Consider the following 25,630-nt stretch of genomic DNA (forward strand, 5'->3'; position numbering starts at 1 on the left):
AGGACTGCCGGTTCCTGATGCACCAGAATCATTCTCACTTGAGTCAGACGAGGAAGAGGATGAGACTTCTGGTCCTGAGCCATCAATGTCACAGGACCCACATTTTCTCCCATCCTCCTCCTCTGAACCACACCTCATAACACAAGGTGAACTGAATGACCTTGTCAGGGATTTGGAACTACCCAAGAGTAAGGCAGAGCTGTTGGGCTCCAGACTACAGCAGTGGAATCTCCTGGCAGGTGATGTTAGGGTTTCCATGTTCCGTGACCGTCAAAAGGATCTTGTCCCATTCTTCTTCTTGGAAGGTGATCTTGTAGCCTGCAACAACATCGATGGTGTGATGGCAGCCCTCAACATCGTTCACGATCCAGATGAGTGGAGACTGTTCATTGATTCATCGAAGATGAGTCTTAAAGCTGTTTTACTGCATAATGGCAATGTTTTGCCATCAATTCCAGTTGGTCATGCAGTCCATATGAAGGAAACCTATGACAACATGAAACAACTTTTGAGGTGCATAAACTATGACCAACATCAGCGGCAGCTTTGTGGCGATTTGAAGGTTGTTGCTCTCTTGCTTGGTCTGCAGACTGGATACACAAAGTACTGCTGTTTTCTCTGCGAATGGGATAGTCGTGCAAGAGATTCCCACTACATCAAGAAAGACTGGCCACTCCAACAGTCATTGGAGCCTGGGAGGAAAAGTGTTCAGCATCCACCACTTGTTGAATCAAGGAAGATTTTGTTACCACCCTTACACATCAAGCTGGGTCTGATGAAGAACTTTGTCAAGGCCATTGACAAAACACAAGCAGCTTTCAAGTACCTCCGTGGAAAATTTCCAAGGTTAATTGAAGCTAAGATAAAGGAAGGTGTCTTTGTTGGTCCTCAGATTCGTGAACTTCTTTGAGATGATGCATTTGACCATGCACTGCGTGGCAAGGAAAAGACGGCATGGAAAGCCTTCCAGTTAGTGGCAATAAATTTTCTTGGAAACAACAAGGCAGACAACTACAGGTTGTTGGTGGAAAACCTCCTCAAGGCATATAAAAGCCTTGGTTGAACATGTCACAAAAGATACATTTTTTGCACTCTCATCTAGATTTTTTTCCACTGAACTGCGGAGCAGTGAGCGACGAGCACGGTGAGCGATTTCACCAGGACATTGCAACAATGGAGAAACGCTATCAGGGCAAATGGAGCCCATCAATGCTTGCAGACTATTGCTGGACAGTGACAAGAGATGCTCCATTTAATGAATACAAGAGACAAGGCAAGAAGCCCCGAGTAGACACTGAATAGGACTAAACTTATAGTTTTCTGCCTTTTGTTTCATAATACATTTTATTTATATAACCCTTTTGCTGATTTTTAAAGTGTTACATAAACAGGACAGGTGAAATATTAACATGTAAAGCAACCATAAACACATGAAAAGACCTAGGTTTACAATTTATGTTTAAAACTCTACTATCTACACAATATACATAGACATAAAATGTAAAAACTTAAATATCCTAGAAATAGTAGCCAATCAGTTGTTTTAATTGTCATATTTGAATTCAGCACATCAAAATACATAATAAATAGCACATTTTATCTCTGAAGCAGACGACTTCTCAAACTGTAGACCAGTGTAATAAATGCATGTTAGTTACTTAGGTCCTGCCTGTGTTATCGTTCCAGGAACTCTGCTTGCTTGGGTAACCCATCTATAAGTAGATTGTGAGGTCTTTTGCAATGCTCAACTCACAAGGGTGATATGAGTCAACAGTGTAACTCTGAGATGCGGGCCCACAGGTTTCTGGGCTACCGGCAGGGAGTACTTTAGGTGAGACTCCTAGTGCAGAATAAGATCCTGTTAAAAGTGTTCAGAAACTTTCAGAAGTTCTACATAAGATCAAACAAGTGGGTAAAAAAACAACGAATCAACAAAAAACCCCCACAGGATATACGATTGAATCACCACACTTGGAGAGGAAGTTCATGTGTTTGTGTATTTCCTGCAGAACATTTTTGACAGCAGCATGAGCTGCAGGAGGAGAACTGCATTTGTACTTTCGTCCAATAATAAATGCATGTTAGTTACTTAGGTCCTGCCTGTGTTATTGTTTCAGGAACTCTGCTTGCTTGGGTAACCCATCTATAAGTAGATTGTGAGGTCTTTTGCAATGCTCAACCCACAAGGGTGTGTTCATTTTGGAATACATCTTAAGATGGATAGAAGTGCAGATTAATCTTATTACTTTTGATGGAGACGGAGGCGAAGGAAGGAAGGAAGAGAAGAGCAAGAAATAAGAGCCAAAGTCATATCCCTACAGCTGATGGTTTTAAAATGAAGGCCACCAGTGGAAGAAAGTGAGTGAAGAGAATGAGGGAGACCACAGAGAATCTACATTTGCATTTGATGGAGCATAAGGTAATGAATGATGGTGTAAATACTTTGTGGGTTCCGGAAGAACAGCAAAAAATAACCAGGGCTTAGGCAGATGACAGTTTGGAAGTGATGATGCCTTGTAGAAAAATACCCTATGGCAGCACAGAAATACCCTTCTCTGTTGAAAGGACCGTATGCTGCATGAGAGACTGCATTAGGATTTTAAAATATGTCCCTTTCACATGCTAAAATGATGAGAGGTACAGCTGGACAGCAGGTACTCTGCCTATTAATACTTTAAGTCTTAGCACAACTCTAGCAGGTGTCTAAAGTTGGTTCCTTACTCCAATTTTCTTAATTCATGGTTCTCAGTTCTTCATTCAAAGGTACAAATTTAATAAAAAATCTTCAGTGTAAGTCTACAATTTTAGAAATGTCACCAAATAAATTAGATTGAATTTTATAGCAATATATACTTATGTTTTTAAGAATACACTTTTCTGAGATGCAAAAGCGAGAGTTGCCAATCGCACCTGCTGTATCTGCCTCTTAATTAGAATAAGCAACTGAAATTTAAGTTGGCATTTCCATGGTGGCATTTTGGAATTCGTAAAGAAAGGAAATGGAGCTATTCCAGCCACAGAGGAGGAGTTTACCATTTTTTTTCCAAAAGGAAAGAACATCAACCCTTGTTGCAGTTTTGCAGGTCTCACAGCAAGACTAAAGCCTCTAGGTATTTGATCTACCCATGACAAATATTTTAACATGTGTAACAACATTTAAGAAAACTTGATAAATGTAGCAATTTTTCCTGTTTTAATTTGTGTCAGAGAAAACCAGAATTTCTGTAGATCTTCTTTACTTGTTTATATAATTTCTGTAAAAGCACTGCCACTGCATTTGCAGCAGGTTAATTAAATACTCTGTCTGGTTGCTTTTAAAATGTTCTTCATGTGTCTACACAGAAAGAAAATGCAAAGTAGAGATGGGAGGTGTAATATTTGGCAGGGTTTGTTTCACCGGAGGTGACTCAAGAAGTGGTTTGTCACTTACATCTCATCAAAGCCTATTTCCTTATTCAAGCGCCATTTCCAAACTGGCCTCTCTTGCATCTCAGAAAAGGGTTTTGCTAACAACATAAATATATGTTGCTATAAAATTCAGTCTAATTTATTCTGGTGAAATTTCTAAAAATTGAAACAGGACTGTGCATAGTACAAGCACATATAAAACACGATCCCTGCTCCGAAGAGTTTACAGTCTATGAATACCTGTGTTCTGGCTGATCAAATCGGTATTGAGATTTGAGTTGAGTAGATCAGAGGATCATGGCTAACTGGCTCAATGGGCACTGCTAAGTAATTTCAAACCATACAGTTTACAGTCAATGGCTGTTTCTTATTATTCCCATCCATTTTCTCAGTAACCCACCACGAAGAAATTGATTTTTCCAATCAACAGTCATCAGTACTAGTGCCTAGTGGAATACTGTTTTCCAGGGCTGGTGGTATGAATGACAAAGGCTCTGGGTTTTGACAAGGTGGTAGTTCTTCTGCTGTTTTTGCTCTACCCTACTTCTAACACCCAGCACTACTCACCTTTATTTCTTCGCAAGATTTTATTATAATTGCCAAGCAAGAAGCTTAAGGTTATGAAGACAGATCAGTTATATCAGAAAAACCTTATAAGTGTGAAGTAATTATAAAAATATGTAATATTAGGGCCTGAAAATTTTCAGTTAAAGGTAGTGGGCGAAATTAATCTGTGCAATAACTCCTTTAACACAGGATAAATCTGACCTAAAGTTTTAGTAAACTACATAGGTGTGGAAATTCAGAGTTAAGATCCCACAAATGCACAAATGCTGTCCCCATTTTGCAATACTGTCACCATTCCATGACACAGAAAAATATAACTGATAATTATCGCAATTACTTTTCAATTTGTTTTTCATTAGAGCTGGTTGAAATTTTCAGGCCACAAAGTATTTACACCCTAAGTCATACCCCACAAATCAGTGGGTTTGCGAGAATGAACAAAGCATGCAGCATGTGGTCCTGACACAGCACGGAATATCTGCAGATGTTCAAGTATTTTTAAAAATTGTTACATTAGCTATTTTTAAAGTATTTATAGTTATGTATAAAATTAAGCAAGAAGATACACACAGTATTTAACATTCAGCGTGAGTGCCATATATTGATTGAGAATTCCTAAACTGTTGATAAATAAATAATCTAACTGATAAGAGTGCGTAGGTGTTGCTCTTGAAAGGTGCCATAGTGGTCTTGAAAATTGTCCTACCTACCCACAGAAGAGGCAACAGCAACGCAGGTTCCCTCACTGCTTCCTCAGTTTGCCTGAAACCTCACCTGGAAGGATATGCTTCCAACTATTAAGGCATTTCCCCTCCCCCCTACTTCTAGGCAAACCATTAAGAAAACAATCACAGGGCCTCTTATGCACATAAGCAGTCACCTTGAAGCTGGGGCTACTTACATTAGTAAGCACAAGTCTGATCTTACAGGTTCAGGGCCTGTGAGTGTATTTGTTAATGTTTGCCTGGCACTACTTAGCCATAATGAATAGTTGGAAGTGTTCCCTCCAGGTGTAGGTTTGGCACATGAATGGAGGAGTAAAGGAAGCCTGCATAGCCACTGTCTGCGCCATGCTAGTTGTATGAATAGACTGGACAACTTCCAGGATCATTACCCTTAAAAAGCACCAAACTCCCCTTCTCACACATATATACGATAGTTAAAAGACAAAGTTAAAAAAATTATACACTAGAAACCAACACCCCTCAAAATACTAAAAAACAAACAAGCCAAGAATTGGCATGGTGTGAAAGGGCAGAGAATGGTAGGGGTACTGCGTTGATGTTTCTTACATGGGCATTGAAAGTGGCTAAAATGGGAAAAGAAACCTTCCAGAAGATATTCCGATTTAAAAACAATGCACATGACTGAAAACTCATTGGGTTGTTCTTAAATCTTACTGATCGTCTCAGAAATTTGATAGCAATGTCTGTAACATGTCAATCGCTAATATGTTCTCTTTTGTTCAAATATATATTTGCAGCTCTGTGTATCCTTTCTTTTCACTGTTGTTTATATCCATTTAGATCACTCCCAAGTAACAAGAGAAAGCCCCTCATCTTTTTTTAAAAATATCATGTTTATGTTTTTCCTTTTTCACTTAAATGATTAATTATAAAAATTCAATACTAGATGTCAGCACAGCTTTCCGTAAGCATTTGTAAATGAGGATGCAATAAATAATTTTTCATGAAGCAAGAGCTATTTATAGGCTTGGAAGGATTAGATTTTTAATGGTACATGTTGTTAAACATCAACTTCATCATAAACACACAAACCGAAGAAAAACAATTTCCATCGATAATAATCAATTTTACAGATAGTCATAGAAAGAAAAATGCTGCCTGAGAACTTAAGAATTTGATTTAAGGCAAACATTTTGACATCTAATGTTGACAGTTTGTGTTTCAGCAGTTATAAAGCTTTAACTTTTTGAATCTCAACATCTACTGTCATTAAATAAAAACAACGAGGAGTCCTTGTGGCGCCTTAGAGACTAACAAATTTATTTGGGCATACGCTTTCATGGGCTAAAACCCACTTCATCAGATGCATGGCATGGAAAATACAGTAAGCAGGTATAAATATACAGCACATGAAAAGATGGGAGTTGCCTGACCAAGTGGGGTGTCAGTGCTAACGAGGTCAATTCAATTAGGATGGATGTGGCCCATTTCCAACAGTTGACAAGAAGGGCTGAGTATCAACAAAGGGAAAATTATTTTTTGTAGTGACGCAGCCACTCCCAGTCTTTATTCAGGCCTAATTTGATGGTGTCAAGTTTGCAGATTAATTCCAGTTCTGCAGTTTCTCGTTGAAGTCTGTTTTTGAAGTTTTTTTGTTGAAGATTTGCCACTTTCAAGTCTGTTAAACTTTGTGTTATTGTTGAGAACAAATAGATATATAGTTTAGTATGAAGATGCTGTAACTTTTTAAAATCAACATACCAAGAAAAATAGTGATGATGGGGTTGATTTTAATTGGATTGGTTTAGATCAGTGGCTCTCAGCCAGGGATACACGTACCCCTAGGGGTACGCAGAGGTCTTCCAGGGGGCATATCAACTTATCTTGATATTTGCCTAGTTTTACAACAGGCTACAGAAAAAGCACTACTGAAGTCAATACAAACTAAAATTTCATACAGATAATGACTTGTTTATTTTTTAAAATAAATATACAGCTTGACTGTGTGTAACTTTCAAGAGGAAATATTTTACCACTTAAATATTATATGGTAGTATTATTAGTATAGAGCACACTTATAAAGTTTGTAGACAATACCAAGCTCTCGGGGGTTGCAAGTGCTTTGGAGGATAGGATTAAAATTCAAAATGATCTGGACAAACTGGAGAAATGGTCTGAAGTAAATACGATGAAATGCAATGAGGACAAATGCAAAGTACTCCACTTAGGAAAGAACAATCAGTTGCACACATACAAAATGGGAAATGACTGCCTAGGAACAGGGCCGGCTCCAGGCACCAGCTGAGCAAGCTGGTGCTTGGGGCGGCAGATTGTTCGAGGTGGCATTCTGCCCAATCCTAGGGCGGCACGGCCACTTTTTTGTTTTGTTTTGTTCCACTCCGGCCACCCTGTAGGGGGCGGCTGCGCGGAGAACCAGAGCGCCCTGCAGGGCAGTCCTCTTCCTTCCCTCCCCACCGACCAGAGCGGAGCCCTCGCGGCAGGCGGCAGGAGGCGGCGCAGCGGGAGGGGCCACGTGGCAGCGCCCCTGCTGTAGCCTTGGCCGCCCCCTTCTCTCTCTCTCCCGCCCGCTCCTTCCCCCTCCCCCACCTCCCAGCCGGTCCCCCTGCACCCGTGCTCTGGCCGCGCCGCAAGTTTTTTTTTTTTTTTTTTTGCTTTGTCGTTCTGGCTGTCCCGGGTTGTTTTTTTTTTTTTGCTTGGGGCAGCCAAAAAGCCAGAGCCGGCCCTGCCTAGGAAGGAGTACCGCGGAAAGGGATTTGGGGGTCATAATGGATCACAAGCTGTCAGGGCTGTATCCCCACTTTGAACTTTAGGGTACAAATGTAGGGGCCTGCATGAAAACTTCTAAGCTTAACTACCAGCTTAGCTCTGGTCCGCTGCCACCATCCCAATGGATTCCCTCCCTGGGAAGCCTTGAGAGACCTTCACCAATTCCCTGGTGAATACGGATCCAAACCCCTTGGATCTTAAAACAAGGAGACATTAACCATTCTCCTCCTTCCTCCCACCAACTCCAGGTGAATACAGTTCCAACCCCCCTGGGATCTAAAACAAGGAGAAATTAACCATTTCCCCTCCTTCCTCCCACCAACTCCAGGTGAATACAGTTCCAACCCCCCTGGGATCTAAAACAAGGAGAAATTAACCATTTCCCCTCCTTCCTCCCACCAACTCCTGGTGAATACAGATCCAACCCCCTTGGATCTAAAACAAGGAGAAATTAACCATTTCCCCTCCTTCCTCCCACCAACTCCTGGTGAATACAGATCCAACCCCCTTGGATCTAAAACAAGGAGAAATTAACCATTTCCCCTCCTTCCTCCCACCAACTCCTGGTGAATACAGATCCAACCCCCTTGGATCTAAAACAAGGAAAAATCAATCAGGTTCTTAAAAAGAAGGCTTTTAATTAAAGAAAAAGGTAAAAATCACCTCTGTAAAATCAGTATGGAAATTAACTTTACAGGGTAATCAACTTAAAGAGCTCAGAGGACTCCCCTCTAGTCTTAGGTTCAAAGTACAGCAAAGAAAGATAAACACTCTAGTAAAAGGTACATTTACAAGTTGAGAAAACAAAGTAAAACTAAGACACCTTGCCTGGCTATTTACTTACAAGTTTGAAATATGAGAGACTTGTTTAGAAAGATGGGGAGAACCTGGATTGATGTCTGGTCCCTCTCAGTCCCAAGAGCGAACGAACTCCCAAACAAAAAACATAAACAAAAGCCTTTCCCACCCCCCAGATTTGAAAGTATCTTGTCCTCTTATTGGTCCTTTGGTCAGATGCCAGCCAGGTTACCTGAGCTTCTTAACCCTTTACAGGGAAAAGGATTTTGGAGTCTCTGGCCAGGAGGGATTTTATAGTCCTGTACACAGGACAGCTGTTACCCTTCCCTTTATAGTTATGACACAAGCTAAATATGCGTCAACAGTGTAACGCTGTTGCAAAAAAAGCAAACATCATTCTGGGATGTATTAGCAGGAATATTGTAAGCAAGACACGAGAAGTAATTCTTCCGCTCTACTCTGTGCTGATTAGGCCTCAACTGGAGTGTTGTGTCCAGTTCTGGGCGCCACATTTCAGGAAAGATGTGGACAAATTGGAGAAAGTCCAGAGAAGAGCAACAAAAATGATTAAGCAGCAAAGAGTCCTGTGGCACCTTATAGACTAACAGACGTATTGGAGCATGAGCTTTCATGGGTGAATGCCCACTTCTTCGGATGCATGTGTTATTATTAAAAGTCTAGAAAACCTGACCTATGAGGAAAGATTGAAACAATTGGGTTTGTTTAGTCTGGAGAAGAGAAGACTGAGAGGGGACATGATAACAGTTTTCAAGTGCCTAAAAGGTTGTTACAAGGAGGAGGAAGAAAAATTGTTCTCCTTAACCTCTGAGGATAGGAGAAGAAGCAATGGGCTAAAATTGCAGCCAGGGTGGTTTTGGTTGGACATTAGGAAAAACTTCCTAACTGTCAAAGTGGTTAATCACTGGAATAAATTGCCTAGGGAGGTTGTGGAATCTCCATCATTGGGGATTTTTAAGAGCAGGTTGGACAAACACCTGTCAGGGATGGTCTAGGTCAGTGGTTCCCAAATTTGTTCCACCGCTTGTGCAGGGAAAGCCCCTGGCGGGCTGGGCTGGTTTGTTTACCTGCCGCGTCAGCAGGTTCTGCCGGTCGTGGCTCCCAGTGGCCGTGTTTCGCTGCTCCAGGCCAATGGGAGCTGCTGGAAGCGGCGCGGGCCGAGGAACATACTGGCTGCCACTTCCAACAGCTCCCATTGGCCTGGAGCAGCGAACCGTGGTCACTGGGAGCCGTGATCGGCCGAACCTGCGGATGCGGCAGGTAAACAAACTGGCCCTGCCCGCCAGGGGCTTTCCCTGCACAAGCGGTGGAACAAGTTAGGGAACCACTGGTCTAGACAATACTTAGTCGTACCTTGAGTGAAGGGACTGGAATAGATGACCTCTCGAGGTCCCTTCCAGTTCTATGACTCTATGATTTTCCCTCAAGTGTTAATATATATTTTTTTAATTATTAAGGACATTTTGATCTTATTTCTTCCTATGTATAAGCTTCTATTTTCTCAGTGATGTAGCAATAATTACTACTTATGGGATATCTTCCAAAATATAAAAACATTAAAAAAAAAAGAAAAGAAAAAGAAAATGTATTAATGGAGGCAATCTTCCTTTGGCCAGGAAGTTGGACTGGAGAAATTCTGTTGGGTCAAGTGGCCATTCTAAAACCTGCTTTATAGCAATCAGATTACTGTAAGATCCAGCGTACATGTATCAGCCTGGTAGAGGGAGAGCACAGCCATTGTTATGTAATTTCAACTTTGTTTTAAATAGTGGGTTTTCATATATTTACAGCCATATAAACATTTATGACACAGTTTTATCTTTTGTTTGAAAAACAAAACCACAACTGGAAAAAGTACTTTCAGTATGATAGCCAGCATGTGTGACACTAAACAGAGTAAACACCAGAAGAAGAAACAAGGCTTTTGGTTTGTTCTTACTCTGAAATAAAATCCTCCCTTCACCTACCCCTATAACAGTCCTACCCTGGTCCCTCCTCCTGGGGTTCTGTCCCCTTGCCATTCTGTCAGGGGCAAAATCTAGAAACCTTCAGGTTACAAAAGCAAGATGAATTTATGCTGTTTAGATTTAGATTTATCCATGTTGGTTTTGTACTTGTTGTGTGCCAGTTTCTGTAATAAAGTGCTTATTGCCAGACAATATAGAATTTAATTGAAGGCCAAATCCTGTGATCCATGTTCATGATGGTAGTAGTACTTCACTCTGCAAGCAGTCCCAGTGATTGCAATGAGACTGCTGATAGCAGAAGGTGCTATTCAGTATGAATAAAAGTAGCAGAATTGGGCCCTATATAAGTAGTTTGTTTTGTTTTCTTAATCTTCAAAAAGTGAGACGGAAAGGGAATAAATATTTTTCCAATGCGGACTGTTTAGCCATTCATTTCTCAATATTAAAAATAAACTTTGGCCCATAGATAGTACTTTTCATCAAAAAATCTCAAAGCATTTTACAGATAGCGAAATTAATACCCAGGATGGTTACGTGAATTACCCAGTGTCACAGAACAAGCCAGTGGCACAGCCAAGAATAGAATCCAGCTCTTCTGACTCACAGAAGATGTGCAACCTACTAAACTGATTTTTGTATCCAACTAGGTGCAGACAAAAAATAACTCACACAAAGCATAAAATGTCATTGTTTGCTATTGTCAGGGCCTGATCCTTCAAAGAGTTACCTGTGTGTAACTTTACACACACGAGTAGTTCCACTGACTTCAAAGGGACTACTTATGTAAGTGTTTAATTTGACCCTATGTAGCTAGAAAAAGAGAACTATTATTACTAACTTGACTCAAGTCGTTACTGTGTCTCTCTGTATAAACTCTATTCCCTGGTCATATCTATGTTCATAGGTGCCGACTTCCTCTGTTCCCGGGGGCTGCTCGATCCCCGCCCTGCCTCTTCCTGGCCCAACCCCGCCTCTTCCTGCCCCTGCTCTTCCTCATCCCCCCCCCCAGTGCCTCCTGCACGCTGCTGAATAGCTGATCCGTGGTGTGGGAGGGAGGGGGAGGAACTATCAGCAGACTGCTGGCGGGTGAGAGGTGCTGGGAGGGGGGGAAAGGTGCTGATTCGTGGGGCTGCTGGTGGGTGCCGAGCACCCACTATTTTTTCCCCATGGTTACTTTAGCCCCAGAGCACCTATGGAGTTGGCGCCTATGCCTATGTTTACCTATGTGCTTGGACCCTGCAAGTTTAACAGCAAATTATTTAGTTTTTGTATAAAGCTAATCACATTAACTTTAGTCCTCTGGGTTATGGCAAGTTAAGAAACAATTCGGAAGCTTGTTTTGAATTGGAAACACTCCAGAACATTAGAACAATACGCTAAATTCTGATCCTATCGGCCACATACTTAGTTATGGAAATCCAATGCAGTTGACTGTCTTCACACAGGTCAGTTAAAAAGAGAAAGAGCGGTTCCACTATATACAATGTGAAATGTATTAAGTTTATGGCACATGGTGATGCAATCTCAGACGATAAGGTAACGAGAACACGGATATTGCTAACATCCTACTCACCAAAAGATAGTAAACACAAACCTCAAAAGGGACAAGTGCTGTTTTAAGAGCAATATTACGTCATAAAGAATTTAATGCAGCTATCACCATAAGAGACAATGCAGTACTATCACCTTTAAGCTACAAAAGCCACCAAGTTCTTGGGAATCTTACATTAGTAAGGGAGTCTATGCAGGACCCTGGTTCTTGAATACGTACTGTACAGTAACAACAAGGAGTCTGGTGGCACCTTGTTATTTTTGTAGATACAGACTAACACGGCTACCCCCTGATACTTGACACCGTACTGTACAGTATGTCCTAAACTCTGCTATATTACGTATGTCTGTTTAATATAGCTATTTTCAGCTGTTGCAATGAAGTGCTATAGAATTTTGAAAGAGACGTGATAATTTCAAGTGTGAATATGAAGAATACACTAGGGGCCTTATCCAAAGCCAATTGAAGTAAATGGAAAAACTCCTATTGACTTCAGTGGGTTTTGGGTTAGGCAGTCGGAATACAGAAATTGCCATGCCAGATTAGACAAGGATCTGTTTAGTACAGGATCCTGTCTCCAGCACCAGATGCTTCAGAGGAAATTGCAAGAACCTGACACTACGTTGTTATGGAATAATTTGCCCATAGCAAATGATTTTTCCTAGCTCCTACTAGTTAGAGGTTGGTTTATACCATGAGGCCCTTCCAAAGTCTTGAGGTTAAAAAATCTTCTTTGAGGTATTTCTGGATTATTTGTTATTCACACAAGCATCCAATCCATGTTACTCCTGGGGGAATTCTGCGCAACTGCACGATGAAGAATTCTGCAGAAATTCTATCCCTAAATTAACACACAGTTATGAACCTTGTATTGACATTTTGGCTCCATTCAATAGATAGTGGATAGAGGAGAACTGGTAGCTCTTGGCCCCAATGAAAGTTTTTTGAGTTTTTCCATTTAAGAAAAAAACAAAAGTAGACAGACACTTTCTGTAGTAAATAGTAACCCCATTTTAATTCAGATCCTCAGCTAGTGTAAACTGGGGTGAACAGAGCAACGCTGATTTACATCAGATGAGGACCTGCCCTTCTGTTTGATATTTAACAACAGACTTCTACTTTTTGTGTCATAAGACTTTTGAGTCTCTTGTTAGTTTTTTATCTTTTACTACAGAGAGGGGGAAATAAGTTCCCCAAAGCACACAAAGGTGATGTAGCTGGCTCATTAGGCCATGTTCTGATCTCAGTAACACTGGTGCCAATTTAAAGTAACTCCACTGAATTCAGGGCATTACTCTAGATTTGCATCAGAATAACTGAGTAGAATATTTTTTTAAATTGACATTTTTGGTCTCCTTTTCTCACAAGGACTCTAGACTCTCCCTATGGCTGGAATATTTTCCCTGATCCTGTATGCCCGGCAACCTTACACCTCTGGTACAGTATAAATAAATGTAATAATTAATGGGGCCTAAAGGAAGTGCTTCCAAGTCAGATGACAGTCTTCAATTTTCCCTTTGGTTTAACAGAACACCTTTTCTAGAGGGTCAGTTCCTTTAAACGTATAAATAGAACATTGTAAAGCTATATTTAACAGGAAACAATGCCCAGGGCATTATATGTGGGTGTGCTAAGGTGTCACAGCACCCTCTTAGAACTACACGAGGTTGCTGTGTTTGGGTCCTAACATGTTAGACTTGTGTGCTGTTACATTTCTCATGGTCTGGGTAAGCAGCGCTCTCTTTTTTCTTGGCCTCTCTGGAACACTTCCTGGACATAGGCTCTCGATCACGTTACTCCTTCATCAACATGGAACCCACCTGCATTAGGCCCCCAGGACCAGTGCTGACACCCCCAGACTTCTCAGTAGCTTAAGCACAACTTTTCCCCAAAGCTCCAACGTTGTGATTACTCTGGTTTACAGCTCAGATCCTTAGGGACACTTGATAACTGAACACACAGACTTTGTTGTGTTCTAAAAACCAATCACTCTTTATCTAGCACAAGAAGTATACAGACCTAGACAAAGTAATAAACAGCTACACACATTCCTGTACCTCAGTTTCCTCATCACTCTTGAGGGGAATGGTACTGCTAAAGTAGGGAACCTTCCTGGCTTCTATACTACCCCGATGGAATCGGATGGCACAAGGGTCCAAGTCCCTGCCCCAACTCTCTTTACTGAGATGCCTGCCTGACCCTGAGGACTTCTTTTTCTCTGTCCTATGCGGCAGAGTCCTTGTAACCCGGATAAGGCTGGGCCCAGGATCCCTGGGTGGCTTAACCCCCAGTTTCATCCTGGGCCGCTCAGGACAGTGGCTACAGTGTCCCCATTCTGGGGTACTCTCTCCTCACCAACCACTTCCCAGGCCCAGTGACCACTACACTGAGTTTAAACCAAATACAATATATTAAAGAACAATTGTAAAAAAATAGTGGAAAAATTGGACAGGTTAAAGGATCAAGAAAACCTGCACTATGAGCATGGGAAACACCATTGTCTGTCTGGAGTGTCTCATGACTGTGAATGCTCACCTCAGGCAGACTGTCAAAAACAGGGCAGACACCCCAAGCTGATGGTGTGTTGTATAATTAAATTTCACCAAGCCAGTGACAAATGTGAACTCCTGGATCACTAGAACAGTCTTACCATGGAGTCACAGACAGTCCCCTTAGACTCTCCAGTGTATCTTGCCACCCAGATAAACTTGATTTAGTGATAAATAGCCACTTACACCAAAAATCACAGCACATTCGGGTTGCTTCCAGTCCCAAGAGACCAGTCACTTGATCAAAGGGTATCCTAGATCTTACACCAAAAATAATGCCTGTAGTCAATCCTGTTATAAACAACCTAAAGGTTTATTAACTAGGAAAAAAGAAATAGAGTTATTTACAGGTTAAAGCATAAGAACATAAGAACATAAGAACGGCCATACCGGGTCAGACCAAAGGTCCATCTAGCTCAGTATCCTGTCTACCGACAGTGGCCAATGCCCAGTGTCCCAGAGGGAGTGAACCTAACAGGCAATGATCAAGTGATCTCTCTCCTGCCATCCATCCGCACCCTCTGACAAATGGACTTAACCACCATGAATTTATCCAGTTCTCTTTTAAACGCTGTTATAGTCCTAGCCTTCACAACCTCCTCAGCTAAGGAGTTCCACAAGTTGACTGTGCGCTGCATGTAGAAGAACTTCCTTTTATTTGTTTTAAACCTGCTGCCTATTAATTTCATTTGGTGACCCCTAGTTCTTGTATTATGGGAATAAGTAAATAACTTTTCTTTCTCCACTTTCTCCACATCACTCATGATTTTATATATCTCTATCATATCTCCCCTTAGTCTCCTCTTTTCCAAGCTGAAGAGTCCTAGCCTCTTTAATCTCTCCTCATATGGGACCCGTTCCAAACCCCTAATCATTTTAGTTGCCCTTTTCTAAACCTTTTCTAGTGCCAGTATATCTTTTTTGAGATGAGGAGACCACATCTGTACGCAGTATTCAAGATGTGGGCGTACCATCGATTTATATAAGGGCAAGAATATATTCTCAGTCTTATTCTCTATCTCCTTTTTAATGATTCCTAACATCCTGTTTTCTTTTTTGACCACCTCTGCACACTGCGTGGACATCTTCAGAGAACTATCCACGATGACTCCAAGATCTTTTTCTTGACTTGTTGTAGCTAAATTAGCCCCCATCATATTGTATGTATAGTTGGGGTTATTTTTTCCAATGTGCATTACTTTACATTTATCCACATTAAATTTCATTTGCCATTTTGTTGCCCAATCACTTAGTTTTGTGAGATCTTTTTGAAGTTCTTCACAGTCTGCTTTGGTCTTAACTATCTTGAGCAGTTTAGTATCATCTGCAAACTTTGCCACCTCACTATTTACCCCTTTCTCCAGATCATTTATGAATAAGTTGAATAGGATTGGTCCGAGGACTGACCCTTGGGGAACACCACTAGTTACCCCTCTCCATTCTGAGAATTTACCATTAACTCCTACCCTTTGTTCCCTGTCTTTTAACTAGTTCTCAGTCCATGAAAGGACCTTCCCTTTTATCCCATGACAGTTTAATTTATGTAAGAGCCTTTGGTGAGGGACCTTGTCAAAGGCTTTCAGGAAATCTAAGTACACTATGTCCACTGGATCCCCTTTGTCCACATGTTTGTTGAGTCCTTCAAAGAACTCAAATAGATTAGTAAAACACGATTTCCCTTTACAGAAACCATGTTGACTATTGCTCAACAGTTTATGTTTTTCTATGTGTCTGACAATTTTATTTTTAACTATTGTTTCGACTAATTTGCCCAGTACCGACGTTAGACTTATCAGTCTGTAATTGCCAGGATCACCTCTAGAGCCCTTTTTAAATATTGGCGTTACATTAGCTAACTTCCAGTCATTGGGTACAGAAGCCGATTTAAAGGACAGGTTACAAACCTTAGTTAATAGTTCCGCAACTTCACATTTGAGTTCTTTCAGAACTCTTGGGTGAATGCCATCTTGTCCCGGTGACTTGTTAATGTTAAGTTTATCAATTAATTCCAAAACCTCCTCTAGTGACACTTCAATCTGTGACAGTTCCTCAGATTTGTCACCTACAAAAGCCATCTCAGGTTTGAGAATCTTCCTAACATCCTCAGCCATGAAGCAAAGAATCCATTTAGTTTCTCCGCAAAGACTTTATCGTCTTTAAGCGCTCCTTTTGTATCTTGATCATCAAGGGGCCCCACTGGTTGTTTAGCAGGCTTCCTGCTTCTGATGTACTTAAAAAACATTTTGTTATTACCTTTGGAGTTTTTGGCTAGCCGTTCTTCAAACTCCTCTTTGGCTTTTCTTTATTACATTCTTGTACTTAATTTGGCAGCTTTTATGCTCCTTTCTATTTGCCTCACTAGGATTTGACATCCACTTTTTAAAGGAAGTCTTTTTATCTCTCACTGCTTCTTTTACATGGTTGTTAAGCCACGGTGGCTCTTTTTTAGTTCTTTTACAGTGTTTTTTAATTTGGGGTATACATTGAAGTTGGGCCTCTATTATGGTGTCTTTAAAAAGTGTCCATGCAGCTTGCAGGGATTTCACTTTAGTCTCTGTATCTTTTAACTTCTGTTTAACTAACCTCCTCATTTTTGCATAGTTCCCCTTTCTGAAATTAAATGCCACAGTGTTGGGCTGTTGAGATGTTCTTCCCACCACAGGGATGTTGAATGCTATTGTATTATGGTCACTAATTCCAAACGGTCCTGTTATAGTTACCTCTTGGACCAGCTCCTGTGCTCCACTCAGGACTAAATTTAGAGTTGCCTCTCCCCTTGTGGGTTCCCGTACCAGCTGCTCCATGAAGCAGTCATTTAAAGTATCGAGAAATTTTATCTCTGCATTTCGTCCTGAAGTGAAATGTTCCCAGTCAATATGGGGATAATTGAAATCCCCCACTATTATTGAGTTCTTAATTTTGATAGCTTCTCTAATTTCCCTCAGCATTTCATCATCACTATCACTGTCCTGGTCAGGTGGTCGATAATAGATCCCTAATGTTATATTCTTATTAGAGCACGAAATTTCTATCCATATAGATCCTATGGAACATGTGGATTCACTTAAGATTTTTACTTCATTTGATTCTACATTTTCTTTCACATATAGCGCCACTCCCCCCCCGCACAACCTGTTCTGTCCTTCCAATATATTTTGTACCCTGGAATGATTGTGTCCCATTGATTGCTCTCAGTCCACCAGGTTTCTGTGATGCCTGTTATATCAATATCCTCCTTTATCACAAGGCACTCTAGTTCACCCATCTTATTATTTAGACTTCTAGCATTTGTATACAAGCACTTTAAAAACCTGTCACTGTTTATTTGTCTGCCCTTTTCTGATGTGTCAGATTCTTTTTTATGTGAATGTTTATCATCTGATCTGGCCCTTACATTATCCTCCTCCATCCTCTGCTCCTGACTATAACCTGGAGATTCTCTATCATTAGACTCTCTCCTAAGAGAAGTCTCTGTCCGAGCCACATGCTCCTCTGCAGCAGTCGGCTTTCCCCCATCTCCTAGTTTAAAAACTGCTCTACAACCTTTTTAATGTTTAGTGCCAGCAGTCTGGTTCCACTTTGGTTTAGGTGGAGCCCATCTCTCCTGTAGAGGCTCCCCACATCCCAAAAGTTTCCCCAGTTCCTAATGAATCTAAACCCCTCCTCTGTACACCATCGTCTCATCCACGCATTGAGACTCTGAAGCTCTGCCTGCCTACCTGGCCCTGCGCGTGGAACTGGGAGCATTTCTGAGAATGCCACCGTAGAGGTCCTGGATTTCAGTCTCTTCCCTAGCAGCCTAAATTTGGCCTCCAGGATATCTCTCCTACCCTTCCCTATGTCATTGGTACCTACATGTACCACCACCACCGTCTCCTCCCCAGCACTACACATAAGTCTGTCTAGGTGGCTCGAGAGATCTGCAACCTTCGCACCAGGCAGGCAAGTCACTATATGGTTCTCCCAGTCATCACAAACCCAGTTATCTACATTTCTAATGATCGAATCTCCCATTACTAACACCTGCCTTTTCCTAGCAACTGGAGTTCCCTCCCCCGGAGAGGTAACCTCAGTGCGAGAGGTAACCCCAGCATCATCTGGAAGGCGGATCCCAACTATGGGAAGGTTTCCCTCTGCTCCTGTTGACTGCTCTGCTTCCCTGGGCCTTTCATCCTCCTCAACAGCGCAGGGGCTGTCTGACCGGAGGTGGGACAATTCTACAGTGTCCCGGAAAGCCTCATCAACATACCTCTCTGCCTCCTTAGCTCCTCCAGTTCCGCCACCCTGGCCTCCAAAGTCCATACGTGGTCTCTGAGGGCCAGGAGCTCCTTGAACTGAATGCACACATACACCACCCGCCCACAGGGCAGGTAATCATACATTCTGCACTCAGTGCAATAAGCTGGATAGCCCCCACTCTGCAGCTGGGCTTCTGCCTGCATTTTCTCCTAGTTAATGAAGGGGTTGTTTAAAGCAAGAAGTTTTGAATGTAGTATGGTTTATAGGTTTTAAGGGGAATAAAGGGAAACAGATAGAACCAGCAAGGGACCCTCGCTCCCTTCCCACTCCCCTTCCAAACTCCCTTGCAAAACTCCCTGCTTCGCAAAAGCAAGCAAACATATACACACAAATGAGTTTGACTTTCTAAATCCTAACAGTGACAGAGTTGTAGTGATCTGACAATTCAAAGTGTCTTTCAGGACAGACCCAGGAGACAGACCCTGGGGATCTCTGGCTTCAGATTAGAATCTCTGGCTAGAGTTCAAACCAAAAAGCCAAAAAGATGGAAAATTTTCCTGTGACTTTCTTTTATTTCCTTCATTCAGCGTAGGCTCTGTCTACAGTACTATGTAGTGTGAATAAACCACCCCCCTGAGTGACATAAGTTACACTGACATAAGCGCCGGTGTGGACAGCGCTAGGCCGGCGGGAGAGCTTTTGGAGGTGGTTTTATTATGCAGAGAAGTGCATCTTTCCAGCCTGGGCTTAGGTGCCGAACTCTTGGAGGGGGCAGGGCTTAGGACAAACCCCTCTCCTTGCCAACTCCTATTAGCTAGCTTAGCCAGGGAGCCACCTAGCATGCTGCTTTTTATGAATCCTATTCTTAGACACCCATCTCTCTCCATTCATTGGATAGGGAGCCTATGGGTACATCTACACGGCAAAAAAACCAACCCAACCAAAAAAAAAACCCCACGGCATCGAGTCTCAGAAAATGGGTCAAGTGGCTCTAGCTCAGGCTGGAGGGCTAAAAATAGCAGTGCCGATGTTTATGCTCATGCTGAAGCCTGGATTCTGGGACCCTCCCCTTGCCATGTCTCAGAACCCCTCCTGTCTACACTGAAGCGCCATAGCTGAGCAGGTGCAACTGCACTGCTGCAGCATTTTAAGCGTAGACAAGCCCGCAGCCTCGCAATGCCTACGTTATTTTGTAAATTTAGCCCATAGTATCCTCTCCTTCGCACAGTTTGCTGGGAAAGCTTGGCAAGATCTTTGGAAAACACAAATAATGATGGTACATATTGTTGTAATATGAAGGGGAGCTGAAATCACCCATAAGATCACCACAGGAACGTTTCCAAAGCAAAGGCTAAAACATTTATTTATATATCTCTCCCACCTAGCCCAGCACAGCTTCCTCAGGCAGCAAGGAGAATATAATAGCTGTGTTTGTGTCTTGGCTCCCATGTGTTTGTCCACATCTGTTCTCTCTTAGGCAAAGGAAGGTAATAACATTATTATTATTACTACTATTAATAATAAATATCTATTATTATATTTGTTTTCCCTTAAGGGTCAACCCCTCTAAATCTTCTGTCTCTATAGTACCCTGTCTAAATGGCCCCAACCTGATGATCTGTCCGTTACTTGGCAACCCTTCCAGCTTTTTGGGAAGTGGGGCATGGCTTCTCTTTTTCCATGCAGGCTTTTAATTCACTTTCTTTTTTCCTGTTTACTTCCCGGCCTGACTAGGTGCGGGATATGTGCACTTCATTGCAGGCTATCTTTATGCACCCCAAAGCAGCAGTAAAAGGCACAGACAATTACTTTGGTTTTGCTTTGCAGTGTACCGTTAAAGGGATTAAGCTCTCATCCCAAGACTTGTCAAAATTTGGGATGAAATCAACCGTTCACTTGGGACTACGCAGCAGTAAAACACTGCTACACCAGGTTTCAGAGGGGTAGCTGTGTTAGTCTGCATCAGCAAAAACAATGAGGAGTCCTTGTGGCACCTTAGAGACTAACAAATTTATTTAGGCATAAGCTTTCGTGGGATATAACCCACTTCATCAGATGCATGGAGTGAAAAATATAGTAAGCAGTATATATCTGAAAAGATGGGAGCTGTCTTACCAAGTGGGAAGTGGGGGGTGGGGGTCAGTGCTAACGAGACAAATTCCATTAAGGTGGAAGTGGTCTATTCTCAACAGTTGGTTACTTTTGTAGTGCTAATGAGGCCAATGCAATCAAGGTAGATGTCACTCATTTCCAACAGTCGACAAGAAGGTGTGAGTATCAGCAGAGGGAAAATTACTTTTTATAATGACCCATCCACTCCCAGTCTTTATTCAGGCCTAATTTGATGGTGTCCAGTTTGCAAATTAATTCCAGTTCTGCCGTTTCTTGTTGGAGTCTGTTTTTGAAGTTTTTTTTGTTGAAGAATTGTCACTTTTAAGTCTGTTATTGCGTGTCCAGGGAAATTGAAGTGTTCTCCTAATGGTTTTTGAATGTTACAATTCTGGATGTCTGATTTGTGTCTATTTATTCTTTTCCATAGAGACTGTCCAGTTTGGCCAATGTACATGGCAGAGGGGCATTGCTGGCACATGCTGGCATATATCAGATTGGTAGATGTGCAGGTGAACAAACCCCTGATGGTGTGGCTGATGCGGCCAGGTCCTATGATAATGTCATATTACACACCAGAGAACAAAAACACTAACCCAGGAACTAATCCCTGCAACAAACCCCGGTGCCAACTCTGTCCACATATCTATTCAAGGGACACCAAGTGAAGCCATCTCTCCTGAATTCTAGTTCAGTGCCTTAAACACAAGATGCTCCTTTCTCTACTCCTGAGGGCATTCTGTGCCAAAAACTTAAAAATTCTGCGCCAAAAAATGAAACATTTTGCATACAATATTTTAAAATTCTTCAAAATTCTGCAAGTTTTATTTGTCAATAAATAAATGCAGAGGCTCCAGCATGGCAGTAGGGAGCACAGGCCACTGGCTGCACAAAGGTGGGAGATCACCCTGCAGCCTCCCCCCACCACCCCTGAGACACGGACTCAGCGGTGAGGCTGCACACGACCCTGACACGGCACAAGGCCTGGTACTGCCCCAGAAACACCCTGGGGCCCTGCACCTCCGTGCCAGGTGCACCAGGTGTGGGGCAGGCAGGCTCAACCAGGCAGGATCCAAGTGTAGAGGGGCTCAGTGTGGGGGGTTTAGGTGTGGGTGGATTTGGATGCACAGAGGCTCATTGGTGGAGTTCCAGGTGCAGGGACAATGGGATTCTGCAGGGGCTTCCAGGTGCAGGTGGTTGGGGCTCAGTGGAAGGGTCTTGGTGTGGGGGTCTCAGTGGGGGAGTGTCTGGGTGCTGGGGGAGTGGGTCTTTGTGGGGTGGGGGTCTGGGTGCAGCTAGTTGGAGGTCAGTGGTGTGGCGATCTGGCTGCGAGGGCTCAGGGTGGTGCAGGGGGTGGTGCATCAGGGTGGAGGTTTGAGTGCAGGGAGCTCAGGGGGATTGGTCTGGGTGCAGGGGTGGGGGTCTGGAGGCAGGTGGTCTGGGTGAAGTGGGGCTCCAGATGCAGGGGTTGAGGTTCAGTAGGGTGGGGTTTGCATATGGAGGACTAGGGGGGTTCTGGATGTACCAGGTGAAACTTGGCAGGGGTGTCTGGGTATGGGAGGTCTGGATGCATGGGGGTTGTGTGGATGGGGGAGCGGGTCCACATACAGTGACCCCTCCCCCCACAGCTGAGGAGCAATGGGGGCCGAAAGCAGGGGAGGATGCTGAGCTTCCTGCAGCTGGGGGAGGTTTCTGTGGGTGGGTTTGACGCAGCCCCAGCCACTCCTTGCAAGGAAAGAGGAAGTCCTGCCCTCTCCTGCTGCCAGCCCAGATGAGACTAGCAACTGATCCTGGCTCAGATTAGAAGCCACTGGCTGGGGTGTCTCCAGCCCCACAATAATTTACCTCTCTGCCGGCTGCTCCGGGTGCCTGAAACGATGTACCTGCACAGTTAGGGAGTGGTGCGTGACTGCTCTTGCAGCTTCCCTTTGCTTCCCTGTCAGAAAGCCAGTTTTCTTCAGGGAAGCAAAGAAATATGTGGGGGACATGAATTCTGCACACATACTGTGGTGCAGAATTCCGCCAGGAGTATTTCTCCTAAACCAGTCTTAATATGGTGAATATTGAAAATATCCTGTTATGACTTTGAAGGAAACCACACTTAACTATGGCACACATGTAACACTGACAGACCCCAGGCGCTGGTGATCAGGATTGAATGTGGGGTCTCCGGAGCTTAGTGCATGAGCATCTACTGCATGAGCTAAAAGCCACAAGGCCCTTAGATATGGCTGTAGTAGACTCATTAATCTTTAAGTGGTCTCAGTGCCACTAGAGGGGACAGAGCACCACACCCAGGAGATGTGTGGGTTATAGATGTAAGGTTGAAAGATATGGCTCAGTACTCTGTATAGGCACATGGGCCTCAGCTAATGTTTGAAAAATATTCACAATAGTGCAGGTACACAGGCCCATTAAGGACTCTTAGGGAGGTGCATGGCGGAAAGGAGCAAGGCCTATGTCCTCCATTTTCTGGGCAAAATGCTGTGGACTGGGAAGTTTTACCTATACAAATTCATGGTTTTGAAGAGGCTAAACCTAGACAGCACAGGCTCGCATAGGCAGTCTCTGCAAATGTGTCACTACAGCAGCGGTATGGCCAGGCAATCATTCAGAACCCAAAGATCCATGAGAAAATCCTGTGCACACTGTACACATCTGGGGACATCTTCCATTGGTCATCTTCCCCACCCCGATCAATGACAATAGGGTCTGCAAGTAGACGGGTCTGAAAAAAATTGGCCAAAGTTTATTTTTAGGTTGAAAATGGCTTTATGTCTAAAATGAAAATCCATTTTGGTCAAATCTGAAAATATTTTGGTAAAAAAATTTAATTTTTTGAAAACCAAACATTTTTACTGAAAACTGAAACATTTTGCCAAAAATGTGTTTTGAAAATGGAATATTTTGGTTTTTGGCTTCATAGTGTTAACCTTTTAAATAAAAACTGTCCCACTCCCCCGCAACCAGGAAATTTAGGGAAGACAAAGAGGATTTTTCTAAATTTCCTGCAAAAAATAATTGATGTTTTCAACCATCTCTACTTGCAAGGGCCCAATGGCTGGCTCCCCACACTCTGAACAGGCAAACGTCTGTGGTATGTGAAGCCATGGTGAAAGAATTACAGCTGTACTCTGTGAAAGAAGTTGTACTGTAACTCACAGTGGAGTCCTAGGGGACCATGTTACATGTGTAGCAGTGTTTTTCTTACATGTAGTGGCTGTTCCTTGATGCCTTCCCCCTTCTGGCAAGCCATAGCCCATAGCACAAGGAGCAAGTTGTGGCTGCATGGAGCAGGGATGCTACCATATAACCAATCTTTCACTTCATTGTGACCCTTCTGATTCCCATGTACCCCATGCAGCAAACTGAGCTATATAACACTGGTGCATGCATTGAGCAAGACAGAAAATTTATACATTGAGAGGAGCTGGAAGTTTGAGGAATTTCAATATCTGCTTTATGGCACTGAAAGGTAGCAGCAGCTCGGCTGTCAGTGAGGAAGGCTAACAGAACTCTAGCATACTGAACTAAAGATGAGCCCAAACAGGGTGGTTTTGGAAGCTGCCTAGTTTAATATTAAGTATTTTTTAACTTCCAGATTCCCCCTGTTCACTTGTAAGCAGGAAGGATGCTCTTGTGGTTAAGGCATTGGATGCAAACTCAGCAAAGGGGGATTCTCTTTCTGGCTCTCCCCCAGTTTTTCTGTGTAAATTTGGGTAAACCACAATTTTATAAAGTGCCGGAAAATATTATGTGGCCACAGCTTTAGATATTTAGGCCACACATCTGCAACTGGGTCTGTGTGGGCAGACCCCTGAACCTTGATGGAGCCCCACTGAGTTGGACTGACCCCACAGAGGTGCCTGGATCCATTTGCAGGGAACAACTTTCAGGATAACAACCTTTATCTCTCTCTGAGCCTCAGTTCCCTGTCTGTATAATCGGGCTAATGATACTTAAAGGATTGTTGTGAGGATAAATCTATTTATCTAGTAATAATGGAGTTGAGTTCAACAATGTATAGTTCACTGAAGGCCTCAGACTGGAGATGAACTATAATAAAGCAATAGCTGAATCTTGTTTGCCTTATGCATGTGAGAAGTCTCCTTGAAATTAATGGGACCATTCTAGTGAGTAAAGTGAGTTGGATTTGGCAACAAGAACAGGTATTCAGAACTTTAAGGACACTTATGTTAGTGACCAGATATTTTCATGTTATTCACAGAGACTAAGTTCTGCGTACATATCTGAATTTGAGTAAAAGAAGGACATTGAAGTGGTTTTGGACATTCTACACAGAACAATCCTAGCCAGAGGATTAAGCTCCCAAGGAACCCGCGCCTCTGAAGTATGTAAACTTGCCTTTGTACATGTGCCACCATGTATGTTTTTAATTCCTTGCATGGGTAGAAGCCCAACACTTTAATTTTAGAAGATCAAGCTAATTTCCCTATCAAGAGTACGTGGGGAAAAAGAGAAAGAGCTGTCTCTTTAATACCATTTTTTTTTCTCTTCCCCACATTCTAGGAAAGAACCTCTAGTTTGAGCTGAGAATAACTGCTAGAGAATGGCACTATCTAAGGTCATAAGAAGAAATAACTCTATATACTCTTCTCTCTGCCCTCTTTTCCCTTTGTTCTAAAACTCGTTGCTGTTCTAAAATTTTATTTTGTGACTGCAATTTTCAAAGGATATTGGCGACACACCTGTTATACATATGCAAATAATTCAATTATAATTGAGTTAAACTCGGAGTTAAACTATGAATGTAGAAGGGTTTTATTTGATCATCACTAAGACTTTGTGGCTCTTCTGGCTTGTTCTATCTATTAAGATTTGCACTGAGTGGATAAGAGTGATTAAGAGATCACCAAAGAATATTCTTCTGTTACAAGCATGAATTATTCTGTTTAACTTTTTTTTATGACATCTTTCCTCCAAAAAGGG

The 25,630-nt window shown here is 42.5% G+C and overlaps 1 protein-coding gene across 8 annotated transcripts in view; it reads left to right on the forward strand.

Moving 5' to 3' along the window:
- LOC128848989 (beta-1,3-galactosyltransferase 5-like) overlaps positions 1-25,630 on the forward strand; it is a 41,337-nt gene that overhangs the window by 12,620 nt on the left and 3,087 nt on the right. For 2 of the 8 annotated variants that reach the window (XM_054049302.1, XM_054049352.1), the window contains exons 3-5: positions 2,258-2,419; positions 24,909-25,031; positions 25,211-25,265. In XM_054049302.1, the coding sequence (XP_053905277.1) occupies positions 25,251-25,265 (15 nt within the window). In that variant the 5' untranslated portion in view covers positions 2,258-2,419; positions 24,909-25,031; positions 25,211-25,250. Of the gene's footprint in view, positions 1-1,686; positions 1,761-2,050; positions 2,420-13,161; positions 13,221-19,956; positions 20,059-24,908; positions 25,266-25,630 lie in introns of those variants that run through there. The other 6 variants (XM_054049320.1, XM_054049344.1, XM_054049337.1 and 3 more) reach the window with 6 other exon arrangements.

Source organism: Malaclemys terrapin, chromosome 1 (assembly GCF_027887155.1).
Source record: "Malaclemys terrapin pileata isolate rMalTer1 chromosome 1, rMalTer1.hap1, whole genome shotgun sequence".
NCBI classification, from domain to species: domain Eukaryota; kingdom Metazoa; phylum Chordata; order Testudines; family Emydidae; genus Malaclemys; species Malaclemys terrapin.